This window comes from Carcharodon carcharias, chromosome 3 (genome assembly GCF_017639515.1).
Source record: "Carcharodon carcharias isolate sCarCar2 chromosome 3, sCarCar2.pri, whole genome shotgun sequence".
Taxonomy (NCBI): domain Eukaryota; kingdom Metazoa; phylum Chordata; class Chondrichthyes; order Lamniformes; family Lamnidae; genus Carcharodon; species Carcharodon carcharias.
In genome coordinates, this window is record NC_054469.1 from 186,459,032 (window position 1) to 186,473,737 (window position 14,706).

At 38.2% G+C, this 14,706-nt stretch overlaps 1 protein-coding gene across 4 annotated transcripts in view; it reads left to right on the forward strand.

Moving 5' to 3' along the window:
• LOC121276286 (F-actin-uncapping protein LRRC16A-like) overlaps nt 1-14,706 on the forward strand; it is a 417,343-nt gene that overhangs the window by 341,553 nt on the left and 61,084 nt on the right. For all 4 annotated transcript variants that reach the window (XM_041184533.1, XM_041184534.1, XM_041184536.1 and 1 more), the window contains exons 28-29: nt 3,501-3,588; nt 10,297-10,446. In XM_041184533.1, the coding sequence (XP_041040467.1) occupies nt 3,501-3,588; nt 10,297-10,446 (238 nt within the window). The remainder of the gene's footprint in view (nt 1-3,500; nt 3,589-10,296; nt 10,447-14,706) is intronic.

Consider the following 14,706-nt stretch of genomic DNA (forward strand, 5'->3'; position numbering starts at 1 on the left):
AATAAAGTGACCTTCAACCTCAACTTACTTTTCTATGCAATCCTCATATCCCTCAATTCCCTTAGAACCAAAAAATCTTTCGATCTCAGCCTTGAATATACTCAATCCCTGAACATCCACAGATCTCTGCAGCAAAGAATCCCAAAGACTCTCAACTCTTCGTAAGAAGAAATTACTGCACAGCTCAATCTTATATGGCCAACCCCTTACCCTGAGTCTAGTTCAAGACTCTCCAGCTCAAGAAAATGGCCTCTGAGGATCTACCCTGCCAACCTCTCTAATTATATATGTTTCAATGAGATCAACTCTTGTTCTTCAAATCTCTTAAGACTATAGACCCGTAGTAATCAATCTCTCCTCAACTGATAACCTTCTCATTCCAGGAATCAAACTAGTAAGCCTTTGTTGCACCTCCTCTAAAGCAAGGATACCCATCCTTAGGTACAGAGACCAAAACTGTGCATAGTACTCGGGAGCTGTCTCACCAAAGCCCTGCAAAATGGCAGCAAGGCTTCTTTACTCTTTTATGCCAACCACCTTGCAATAAAGGCCTACTTATAATTTATCTTCCTAATTGCTGGCTGTACCTGCATGTTAGCTTTCTGTGTTTTATGTACAAAAACTTTGAATACCAATATTTAATAGATTTTTTTTTATCATTTTAAACATACTCTGTTTCCTTGTTCTTCCTACCAAAGCGAATAACCTCACATTACTATTTTAAACATATTGTTTCCCTGTTCTTTCTACCAAAGTGAATAATCTACAGCTCCATCATTATACTACATTTGCAACCTCCTTGCCCACATACTTAACTTGCCTACATCCCTTTTCAGACTCTATCCTCCTCACAGCTTATTTTCCCATCTAGCTTTGTATCATGAGAAAACCTGGATACATTACACGCAGTCCCTTCATTTAAGCCGTTAGTATAGATTGTTAATGGCTGAGTTCAGGGCATTGATCCTTGCGGCACCCCACCAGTAACCAGCTGCCACCCTGAAAATGGCCATTTATTCCTACTTCTATTTTTTGTCCTTTAACCAATCATCTATCCATCCTAATGTATTACCTTTTATCTTTTGAAGCAACCTTTCATGTGGCATCTCCTCAAATGACTTCTATAAATCTAAATACACCACATCCACTGGTTCCCTGATATCTACCCTGTTAGTTACATCCTCAAGATAAATCTAATGGACTTATCAACTGACTATATATTGATCTTGCGAAACTCTAATCTTTAAATCCACACATATTGCTTTTAAATCTTGTATCACATACTTTATTTTTGTTCCCCCTTTCCCATTGGAAAGCATCAGCTTTCACATTGCTATTTAGGAATTAGAGATATGTACAGGTCACATCATTCTGCTTTGTTGTATGTAGATGTTTCAAGGCACACTGTTGCATTATCTTGTAAACTACAGTTTTTTTTTTCTATTTTTGTGATCTCATTTACATATTCATTGGATATCTAAGTGGAATAGTTTTTGATTTGGGAAGTGTAAATATTTTATCTAAAAGAAAAGCTTTGAAGTGTATGATTGTAATGAATAGTTATTTTTAAATCTTTTTTCAAATGATTAGAATACTATCCCTTACAAATTTGAAGCATTGATTCTGAGACTGCCGTTACTTACAGCACTTAGGTTTTGGATTTTGTTTAGCAATAAGGGGATTGATGCTTTCTGAAAAGGATCTGCAAAGTGAATTTTTTAATTCATTTGTGGGCTGTGGGCATTGCTGAGTAGGCCAGCATTTATTGCCCATCCCTAATTGCCCTTGAGAAGGTGGTGAGTTGTCATCTTGAATCGCTGCAGTCCATGTAGTGTAGGTACATCCACAGTGCTGTAAGGGAGGGGGTTCCAGGATTTTGACCCGGAGATGGTGAAGGAATGACGGTATATTTCCAAGTCAGGATGGTGAGTGGCTTGGAGGGTAACTTCCAGGTGGTGGTGTTCCCATCTATCTGCTGCCTTTGTCTTTCTAGATGGTAGTAATTGTGGGTTTGGAAGGTGCTGTCCAAGGAGGCTTGTTGTGTTCCTGCAATGCATCTTGTAGATGGTACCTACTGCTGTCACTGTGCATCGGCGGTGGAGAGAGTGAATGTATATGGATGGGGTGCCAATCAAGCAGGCTGCTTTGCCCTGGATGTGTTGAGCTTCTTGAGTGTTGTGGGAGCTGCACTCATCCAGGCAAGTGGATGGTATTCCATCACACTCCTGATTTGTGCCTTGTAGATGGTGGACAGGGTTGATGGGTCAGGAGGTAAGTTACTTGCCACAGGATTCCTAGCCTCTGACCTGCTCTTATAGCCACAGTATTTATATGGCTAGCCCAGTTTAGTTTCTGGCAAATGGTAACCCTCAGGATGTTGATAGTGGGGGATTCGGCAATGGTAATGCCGTTGAATGTCAAGGGGTAATGGTTAGATTTTTTCTTGTTGGGGATGGCCATTCCCTGGCACTTGTATGGCGTGAATGTTATTTGCTACTTGTCAGCCCAAGCTTGGATATTGTCCTAGTCCTGCTGCATTTGGACATGGACTGCTTCAGTACCTGAGGAGTCACAAATGGTGCCTAATGTTGTGCTATCATCAGCAAGCATCCCCACTTCTGACCTTATGATGGAAGGAAGATCATTGATAAAGTAGCTGAAGATGGTTGAGCCAAGGGCACTACTCTGAGGAACTCTTGCAGTGATGCCTGGGAACTGAGATAGTTGACTTCCAACAACTACAACCATCTCCCTTTGTGCTAGGTATAACTCCAACCAATGGAAAGCTTTCCCCATTGACTCCAGTTTTTCTAGTGCTCCTCAATGCCACACTCGGCCAAATGCTGCTTTGATGTCAAAGGCAGTCACTTGCACCTCATCTGCCATTCCAATCCTGAGCCATCAACTCGCATAAAGATTTTTCATTGGTATTCTCATTGCTATTAATGGTTGAACAGTTCAAGTAATATAGAATTGCTCAAAAAAATTGTGACATAAAGTTCATGTTTTCTATAATTCAACTAAGCCTTTCTGCTGAAGTATGTAGTTTTTATCATTTTTTTGAAATCCATTCAATATTACTACGTCTGAGATTTCAAAAGGCAAAATGCAACAAACTTTTAAAGCTATTGTTTTTAATTAATAGATTTTTAGCGAAGTATGTTAGTTATATTCCTTTGCCAAAACTTCTAGGATTGAATCCCACTGTTAGAATTAAAGATTTATCCTCTGGCGGCTGAAGCACCCAAAGTAAATCTATTTGGGTGGTCTTACCCAGTTCTTAGTACAATGGTCCATCTAATTTAACTCTGTCCATCTCAAGTATGCTTAATTTAATGAAAATGCTTTACTAGTGTGGTAGGAGGTTATCTTGAGTTTAATTTAGATTAAGGGGCCTTTATGGTACAAGGAAGTGTCTCTGGTAAAACACACTGCATTTTGCTTTCAGTTGTAGAATGTTCCTTTAATACGTCCATTGTTTTTCTCCAATTCTTGTGCAGTGAGGTCAAGCTGACTGTGGCATCGTTTCTTTCTGACCATATTGTAGATGAAATTTTAGAAGCACTTTCAAGTTCACAACACAAACTGGTAAGTGTCAGAACTGTGATGTTTGTATTTATCTTATGTGCTTTTGATAGGTAGTGAAATTTTGGATAGAAGTGTTTAAATTTGGATGAAGGAACCAAGAAGAAAGTATTTAAAGCAAGACATGAAAAACAATCATCTAGTATATTTGCACTGCATGTGATTTAACTGTTCTTCACTACAATAACATTTATGCTTCCATAAAGGTGAGAGGGAAACCAGGGAATTATAGATCAGTTAGCCTATCATCTGTTGTTGCGAAATTTCTAGAGTCTGCAATTATGGATAAGCTGATGCAACACCTTGAAAATATTCAGCTGATCAAAAAGAGTCAGCATGGCTTTATCATAGGTGGGCCATGCCTGACAAATCTGATTCAAATTTTTGAAGATATGACCACACTAGTGGATAGGGGAATGTCTATATATGTTATTTATATGGACTTCCAGAAGGATTTGATGAAGTCCTTCAGAAGAGATCGTTAGCTAAAGTTGAAATTCATGGTATTGAACCTGGTTAGAAAATTGGCTGAATGGAAGGAGACAGAGTAGGGATGATGGGCAGATACTCTAACTGGCAGAATGTGACGAGTGGTGTACACAAGGATCTGTATTGGGGCTTCACCTATTCACTAGTGACTTAGATGAAGTCACATTTCCAAATTTGCCAATGATACAAAGATAGTTGTTACTGTAAGCAGTTTAGATAGAAGCATGTAATTTCAAAGATATGGATGGATAAAGTGAATGGGTGAAACAGTGGCAGATCTCTTTCAGTGCAGGCAAGTGTGATGTCACCTATTTTAGAGCTAAAAAGGATACAGCAAGCTACTTCTAAATGGCCAAATGCTAGAAACAGTGGAGGTTCAAGGTTACTTGGAGGTCCAGGCACACAACCATTAAAATGACAGGAACAGAAAATAGTCAAAAGACTAATGGAATTCTGGTCCTTATATCTAGAGGACTAGAATGCAGGGTGGTAAAATTCATGATTCGATTACACACAGCCTTTATTGGACCACATATGGAGTACTGCAAGCAGTTCTGGGCACCAAACCTGAGGAAGGATGTATTAACCTTGGAGGAAGTGCATTGTAGATTTATTAAATTGACCTCTAGACTCCAAGGGTTAAACTTTGAAGACAGACTCAGCAAGCTGGGTTGTTTTTTCTGGAATTTAGAAGGTTAAGGGGTGCTTTGATCAAAGTTTTCAAGATATTAAGGGAAACAGATAGGGTAGGTAGTGGGAAACTATGTCCGCTGGATTGGATGGAGGTTTCTATGACCAGGTGGCATAGACCAAAAATTAAATCCGGACATTTCAGGAGTGAAATTAGGAAATAGTTCTTCAAGCAAAGGCTTGTAAAAGTTTGGATGTCTCTTCTAAAATTGGTAGTTAATGTTCAATCAATTGTTAATTTTAAAACTGAGGTTGATATTAAGGGATAAGGAGCATAGATGGGTATATGGAGTTAGTTCGCAGATCAGCTCATTGAACGGCAGAACAGGCTCGAGGGACCCAATGACCTGCTCTTACTCCCGCTTCTACGTTCCGGTCCAAGTATAGCTATGAGTATTCACTTTTTTTCCCTCCTCCATCTGTAGTTTTAATGAAAGGCCAACTGTGTAATTAAACTGAATAATGCTAGCTCATGCTGGAATACCAATGAAAAGTTGCACCATTTACATTGGGCTGTTTTACCTTGAAGAAATTCTATAGCATGGGATAAAGTAGCATAGAGCCATAAAAGGAAACACAATAGAAAGCAATTCTGTCAGTGCCTGCTCTTTGCTAGAACAATTCAAAATTAATCCAGCCTACTCTTGCTTTCGCCATAGCCCTGTACTTGTCCCTGCTTCAAATATTTATTTATCCATTTTTCCCTTAAAAGGTGCAACAATCTCTTCCTCAATTATTCTCTGTGGAAAATTATTGCATGCTCCAACAACCCTCTGTCTAAAATAATTTTGCTAACTTATTTACTCGCTCTTTTAATGGTGATTTTAAATTGACCGCAGTCACTGACTCCCCCAACCAGACAAAATAATCTTTTACCAGTTCACCCTATCAGAATCTTTAATAATTAAAAAAAAATCATATTAAATTTTTTCTTGGCCTTCTCTGTTCTAACAAAAATAATCCTACTGTCTAGAGTTTTTCTTCACAATGACTGTTTTTCATTGTGATATCATTTGTGGAAAGAAAAACGTCAAAAAAAATATATATTTACAAAGGATAATCAACAGTGTTTAAGATATTATAATTAAGGTGTAGCAGTGCATATTTGCCACAAACATAAGGCACAAATATTTTGCCTGTGACACATATATTCAGCTCCCCTTTGTAGAACATAAAATGTCATCCTGTTATAACATTAATTTTACTAATTTATATTTGTGGATTACTTTATCTAATCTGTCAATTACTGCCCTATTATAGAAATAAAAAAAATGTATAGTGCAGCAGTAGTGTAGAGCACACGGGATGGGAGAGAGTGAATTTACCCATATACCATCTATGCTCCTTATCCCCATTTTTGACTGCTACAAATACCTTTGAACCTCCCACATAGTGTCCATGACATGCATGCATATTTCTGATGCACCACTCAACATTTTTGCAAAGAGACTACTGTATGGTTACTTAATGCCTGCCAGAAGTATGCAGGCTAGGCAGATCATCAGGCCAGTCAACATACAACAATAATTTGATGCCCCGCTGCCATTTGGAGCTCCGAACCCAGCCGATCGTCTCTCTTAACTTTGCACAGCTAAGCACAATTAAGCTACATGAAGGACCCCCCACCAGCACGTTTTAAAGGGATCAAAGCACCTGTCCTTGGGCCCTCTCCTATTTCTTATCTATATACTGTCCCTTGGTGACATGCAAAATCATGTAATTTTCCACATGCACTTTGACAATACCAGGCTGTACCATACCACCACCACTCTTGATCTATCTACTGTTTCTAAATTGTCAGTTCCAGATGAGCAAATGTTTCCTTCAATTAAATATTGGAAGGACCGAAGCCATTGTCTTCAGCCCTGCCACAGACTCTGCTCTCTCGCCACTTAGTCTGTCCCTGTCCCTGGCAACTACGTGAGGCTGAACCAAAGTGCTTCATAGCCTTGGTATCATATTGACCCCTCAGTGAGCTTCCAACCATATATCCATGCCATCATTAATGCTGCCTATTTCCACTGCTGTAACATCACCTGACTCTGCCCTGCTTCAGCTCATCTGTTGCTGAAGCCTTCATCCACACCTTTGTTAGCTCTAAACTTGCCTATTCTAATGTGCTCCCAGGTGGTCTCCTATGGTTTACTTTCCATAAACTTGAGGTCATCCAATAATCCCTATCTCTAATCTGCTTTCAGCCAAAAACCCTCTGCGATATCTGTACTGCTCTAGTGCTAACTTTTTAATCACTCCGCCATTGATAGCTGTGCATCCATCTGCCTGGGCCCTTATTTCTGGAATTTGCTCCCTAAAACACTCTTCCCTCTCTATCTTGCTGTCCTCCTTTAAGATTCTCCTTAAAATCTCCTCCTTTGATTATGCATTTGGTCATCTGCCCTAATATTTCCCTTTAAGTGGCTCATTGCCACACTTTGTTTTATAATGCCCCTGTGAAGCGTCTTGAGGCATTTTATTATGTTAAAGATAGTATAAAAGATAAGTTGTCATGAATTGTGCGCATCTACACTGAATGTTGCTATAAATGGGCCACATTCTGCAGCACAAACCTAAGCTTTTTGTGTGTTTTCAACATTACTGCATTGGAGAAATTGTGTAGTTTGTATTTTAAATGCTTCTGTGTTAGGTGACATACAATTGTAAAAGGAATGCCAAACTTTAGAATAAGCCCAAGTAAAGTCAAATGACAGATGAAGGTCTAGACACTGGAATTCTGGAGGAGAAAATAGACTGGCAGAGGGAATCACCTCAAACAGGCTTCATAAATTTTGATGCCGCAGTTGCCACCTGTAATTTACGCAGAGCTGATTCCTCAGGTGTCACTAATTCTTTTAAGTCACTAGAAACTGTGGTAAGCGTGAATCATATTGCGATTTATTAGCATTCTGCCTTTGGATGACAGTTCCTAATGACTCAGCTGCTGACCCGTTCAGATGTTTAATTAAGTTCAAATGTTATAATTGTTTTTAGCTTTTTTTTCCCTGAATGAAAAGATAGCTGTATTCCTCAGTGATTTTATTTTGCTTTGCAAGATTACATGAAGCTTTTCTTTCACTTTAAATTGGATGAAAATATCATATATTGTTGAAAGAAACTGTTTCAGGTGGATATAGAGTATCTTCTGTGATACTTTTAAATATGAGTAAGTAAAAATATAAATATTAAAGGATATTGAGAACAAGAGATGAGGTCAATGCAGGTTAAAAGTATTGATTAAGTGATTAAGTAACAGTAAAATTAACAGGAAGGTCATTCATTTTGAGGTCCTACAAGCTTTAAAAAGAGACTAAGCATTTGGTCTTGATTTAAATAACCTAGAATGTAGGGATGGGGAAAAGTAAATAAGACATCACTGTTCCAGCTAGAGTGGGGTGAGAGTGGAAATTTCACAGATGACTGGCCACATTAGCATTGATAAAGACCAGAAAGATTGCAACAGGAGAGGAGCTTGAGGCTGGAGATGGAAGAGTAACAATTAGGTTTCCTTTTATCTTGTCTGGAATGTGGGGATGATGTTACAAGATCTTCAGAATGAGAGCAGTATTCAAGCCTTGGATGCCCATGATCATTATAGAGAATTACGCTTCCATGCAGGAAAAAGGGACTTGATACAAAAGAGAAATTAGAGGCTCTTGGAGGCAGCCATATTGGAGGCGAAACAATTGTTTCCTCTGACGTCTGTAGCAAAATTGAAACCAAGAGTGAAACAGTATATGTATGGGGCTGACAAAGTTAATAGTTATTGGTTAGATTTGTGGAGGACAAAGAAATTAGTTTCTCTGCAAAAAATTGAAAGTAACAAGATAATTGGTCTTTCAAAGACCATGAAAATTAAAAGGTGATTCAAACAGTACATTGCCAGGATATTGAAGATTGCAAGCACCAAGGCTGAGCAAAGTTCATGAATGTGGAGAAAAATCATCAGAAAAGGACTGGACAGGATTAGATAAAGAATGGAAGAAACCATTGATATGAAGAGGGAACAGAATGGGAATGACTGCAGAGTGGTAGGGAGCCCCTAATTTAATGGACAAAAAGAAAGTCGAAGGGTGAGCTGTCAACTAAACCACAATAATTTGAGTAGAAACTAAATAACAATGAGTAGGCTTTGATTGGAGGTTTTAAGTTAGCAATCTGCTTAGAAGTACACAGTACTACTCCCTATGACAGGAAGTGAAAACTTTGGAGATGTACCAGGCAATGATGGATAATTCACTGCCTTTTCAGATTTTCAAGAATAAAGGAAGAACAGGAAGTGAGGTTGAATATCTGGCATAGAATGAGAATAACTTCAGATGCATCTATTTTGAGGACAGTGGGAATAATACTGTTAACTATCAGAGATTTTATTTGGTTTACATGACCAAAGTACGTAGCAGAATAGTCATGTTTAAAAACTTTGAGATTTAAGTTGGAGAAAAAGAAATTTGAAAATGTTTAGCTTTCTGGAGGTTAGCAACTGTAACATTGTGGGTAAGGAACAGAAATTGTAAGTAATCAGGGTTAGGATCAGGAGGGTTAGCATTTCTGCCTTCTGGACTGGTGGGGTGAGGGTTGAGGGGAGACAGATGGATGGGAGAAAAGGGCTCAATAGGGTTACCAACTGTATCATTAAGGAGAAAGGATGGTGGAAAAGATGATTTAGTGGCTGTGGAAGACCATCTTAGTAACAAAACAGAAACGATGACTGTTGGAGGGATAGGACCATAACATTTGATCAACTAAGTTGTCCTTAGCAGCTTTTAAATTGGGCTTTTAGAAGTAATGGACAGTAATCAAATAGGCTTGAGAGGCTTTGGAGTAATCAAGGCCCCAGGTGTAATAAGCAGAACAGCAGTGATGATCCATAATTTAATTAAGATTTGGAGATGTTGGGACTCCTTTCCTTGAGAGAAAATTTGATAGAGATGTTCAAAATCATGAGGGATTTGGACAGAGTATAAAGGGTGAAACTGTTACCATTGGTGGACCAGAGGGAACAGATTTAGGGTAATTAGCAAAAGAATAAATGATGTCGTGAAGGAAAACTTTTTTCATGCAGCAGGTGGTTAGGACCTGGAATGCACTGCCTGAGAATGTAGTGGAGGTAGACTCAATTGAGGCACTTGAGGGAATTGGATTATTATCTGAAAAGGAAGAATATGCAGGCTTACTGCAAGGAGAAGGCAGAGAAATGGCACTGGATGAATTGCTCCTTCAGAGAGCCAGGACACAGACGGCATACTGATTGGCCTCCTTCGATGCTGTAACCATTCTGTGATTCTTAAGAGGCACCTCACCCTGTTCCAGGTAAATCAAGTGAGTCTTTGGCCGCTCCCTGTTAAGCAAATTGAAATATTGTCTATATAAAATGATATTAGGTTAAATATTAGTCCATTAGTAATACATATAATTCCAACATTATCATACCAGAGCATGAAACCACCCAGAGCATGGACAACCAGAAATATTTTACAGGTGGTAGTACATTTCCTTCTTTGCTGATCTTATACTTGTCCACATTTTCTACAATAGGCCAACCATTTGACAAAGCGTGGAAAGCCACTACCACGACAGGAATCTACAGAAATAGAAGTGTTGGAAGAGAAGCCAACAAAGCGACTTGCTGTCACTGCTGAGGAACTGACCGAGTTAGAGAGGCTAGAAGAACTTGATACCTGCATGGTAAGCTTGATGGAGCATCATACTAAACCCAGTCTTGGGTGCTCCCTGCTGGAAATGTATAGTCTAAAGAAAGCAGTAAGCAAATTCCTTTTGTTTTTTAAAAAAAAGTCAACTTAGGACTTGTTTGAGTGTGTTGATACTTCTGTTTCCCTTGTATGAAGCTATTAACACTATCTTTTGGTCACAGAAAATAAATTAACTCTACATGTTTAATGTTTTAGACAATATTGTTTTGATAATAAAAGAAACAGTGAATAGTGTCCTATTAACCCATCGCTGTGCTTTGTGTGAATAAGACGCTGCTATTCATTTATATCAGTGAGAAGAGCTAAATAATAAAACATTCCCACAGCAAAACAATTTGCTTGTGTAGGCTTGGAAAAGTATTTGAAGCAAACTAAGATTGACAGCATGTAATGCCTACATTTGAAAAAAAAAGTCCTGTTGGAATTAATGGAATTCAAAACATTGATGAGTTTGGACATGTTGACAGTGTATACATTGCCAAAATTTCACAACCACGTTTTGGGGGATTTCCAAGCAGCAGAAACCATTATGCATATTATTAAAAGAAGGTTAATGCGATTTTTAATGACGGCCTCGGCAGCTCAGGTATTGCTAACTAGAATGTGCAACATAAAACAGAAAACTTGGGTGTTCTCCAAGAATTTCTAGAACATTTAGTATTCTCAAAGCATACAATAATTTTATAACTGAAAATGTTTTTAAGATACTCCTAAATTTTCTGTTTGCTTTTGCTGGAATGATCCAAACCTGTGATCATGCTAAATTCCATCATTGAAGTTTTTTTAGTTGAAAGTCACTTAGTTGAAATAATTAATTTGAAAGCTAAAGAATTTTATGGAGGGACTTTTGATTGAGAGGAGTTAGCAGGTAGAAGCTACTAAATTTTCTGTATTTTATACAGGATAAAATAACATCACAATGAGCCAAGCAGTTTTGATTCCACCTGTTTTTCTGACTGCCTATGAATTAAACATGTACATAATTAATCTCAGTTTCATAGATCCTGCAGGTTAGGAGCTGCTGCTTGACTTTTTATATTGTATAAACAAGGCTCTGGTAACAGCAAGACCAGCTGAGTTGTTGTAACTTTCAATTGATCTCCTCTAAATATTATTACATTAATCACTTAGCCTTTCTACAATATTTATGCATATGTGAAATATGATCCATGTCTGTGTCCAAATGTTTCCAATATCTGGGGCTAGATTTTCAATCTGGAGTCAGAAACCCAATTCCCAAATCATATTTGGGTCCTGACCCCACACCAGATCTTTGTGGCAGACGTGACGCTATTTTGAATTAGAAAGCCACTAATTAGGCTGCAGGTGTTCCTTCATTACTCTCCAGCCTATTAACAAGTTCTTCAAAGAACTTTACAGCCAATAATCAGAGGTGAGCGGGTTACTGATGTGTCATTCCCCTGCCCTTCTCGCTTTGAGAAATAGCCACACATTCTGGAGGTGTTGGAAGACTGTCTCACCACCTGGGAGCACTACTTTTAAAGTGCGCCTGCACCCAAGCTCATCTCCACGGGCATTTGAAAACGTGATCCTGAAACTTTGATCAGTGCATGTTTTCTAATACTGTGGCCAAGAGCTACTGTAGTCAGGAACTCAGGCACTAATTGCATCCAAAATTGTACTAATTTTGGTAAGCTATTTTTTAAAATTTTATTTTTAAAAATAAATTGTGTTGAGCAATATTCCTTGATATATTTATGAATGGTAACCAGGTGCAGTTTTATTAATTTTACTGAAACTGGTTAATCACAAAAAATATGTATTTTAATCAGAGCCCACCACTTTTGAGTAACCTGATTTTAAATATCTGAAAATGGCTGTAAAAAAACGATGAAGAGTCATTTACTAGTTACGTTGTTGCACCGTAGTCCGTTTCCAGTAAATAGTATTTAAAAACTTTAAAAAGGTGCCCAAGAAAACAAAGTTTCAATTTAACAGCCGCTTCAAAGGCCTGCAAACAGGTACAATTAACCAAAAGTCACTAAAATAGTCTATTTGATCTAGTTGTTATATCCAGTTTTGTGAGCGAAGCCTGCTTATAATATGACTATTTTTAAAGTAGTTCAAAAGCTCCTAGGAACCCAGTTTGTGCTTGAAATCCCTCTATCTTTTGTGCTGGTTTAATTTTGAAAATGCCAGTGCGAAACTAAAGGCCTGTGTGCTTTAGTTGTCGCTAACTGTGGCTCAAATTTTAATGTCAGTTGGCTGATAAAATAGCCATTGCCTTGCTGATGGTATTGGGCTTCAAAAGAGACATTGTGAGTTTGTCCATCCATACTGAGTTTGCTTAATTCAGTTTGCAAAGTCAGAGAAAAGCTCATTCTTGATGATGTGATTGCTTAGGCAATCCAGTTTTTTTTAGTAATTGCTGTCTGAAAGGAATTGCATACCTTTATGGTTCATCTACCTCTAATATACAAAAGTATTAAGCACTTTTAAGACAGTGAATGATTTGTGCAGTGTGAAATTTCCAGCACTGAAAAGAATTAGTATAAGAAAGAGCTCCCATAGTTCGATTACTGGCAGCCTGAAGCTAAAGAAAGCATGATGCTTAAGGCATCAGTGAGAAAAAAATTCCTAGATTTGTTACTATTTTGTGTCTGCCTTCTCTTCGCTCTCCAACCCCAGAAAAGCTGAAGATCCCAAGCAACTTAAATTTCCAGGCCATCATAGAAATGGTGGACTTTTGGTTGGGGTGGGTGGTTGGGAGTGGAGAAGGCTACTAATGTGTCAGTTACATAATTTGCATCAGAAACCCATGAAATGTAGGCACACCAAATTTTGACTGGTTATTGCCAAAATGACAATTGTTTGTGTACTGAACTTTCACAAAAGAAACTCGATAAGATGTCCATTTCTAAAGGGAATTAATATACCCAAAACAAGCTGAATTTTTACTTTGCTGAATAGATTTAAATTAGCACTATTCTGATGATTAAATTCAGTATTCTTTTTGGAGTTACTGATGAGATGGAATTTATGCTTTAGTGTTGGAATATTTTAAAATATTTCTCTTTGCCCCTGAAAAGATTTGCATGTAACACACATTCATCACACTTTCATCTGATTGGATTAATTTTTGGGTTCATAAGGTAGCAATAGTAACTGAACTGACAGCAAACCTACCAATGACCAAGTAGCATTTTTTTTTTGAAAAGTCATTCTTCTTCTCCAGGTAGCATCCTCGATTATTTGAAGATTGGCAAAACACAGCCTATGCAATGATTTTACTATGGGGCTGGGCAAGGACGCAGGCCCCAAGTCTACCTCGGCAGAACAGGGATCAAACCCTGTGCTGCTGGTGTTATTCCTGAATGCCATACACTGACTGCCTAGCTAACTACACCCCCCACAAAGAGTAATTACCCTTCCTGATTTAGAGGGAAGGGAAGATGGTGTGACTGGGGATTTACCTGCCAATATAGAAGGAAATTTCCCTGGGAACAGCAGTGATTTCTAATTGATTACAGGATGCCCTATTAACAACAATTAAGATCTGTGAATTTAAGGAATAGGGCAAATTACAATATTCCATTAGCAGAATAATGCACTGTCTATACATTGTTATCTTAATTAAGTCATGTATCAATTGTGACTGATTCCATGCAGAATCTGCTAGTTTTTAATAAAGCTGTTACAAGCAACAACAATTTTGACAGGAATAAGCAAATTAAAGAGTTTGTGTGTTCAGCTGTGAATACTAAAGAGCCAGATTCTAATTTGGAAATTCTTAGGGAGGGGGTCTTAAAAGATTCTTTCCTTGAGAACATGTAAGAATACAGCTCTTAGGCAATATAAAACATTGGTATGCCTACACCTGGCTTAACCTGTCCAGTTCTGATCTTCACATGCGATGAGGATATGGTGAAAAGCAAGACAACTACAATTATGCTACTCTGTGAGAGCTTAGTTATGCGAATAGGCTCAGTAAATTATTTATGTAGAAAAATACAGGCTTGGAGGCAATATGGTCCAAGTTTTTAAGTTTATGGAATTAGATAGTCAGGTTAGCTTTTTGAAATGCATACTGGTGGTAGGACTAGAAGCCATGCCAGTAAAATACACAGGCAGAGTTAGGTGCCTGGAAGGAATTGTTTCTGTAGGAAGTCATTATCTTCTAGAAGGAATTTGAGTTGCAGGGAATATGAGATCACCACTGCCCTTTAAAAAGAAACTTGACTTAGTGTAGACATACCAGTGTTTTATATTGCCT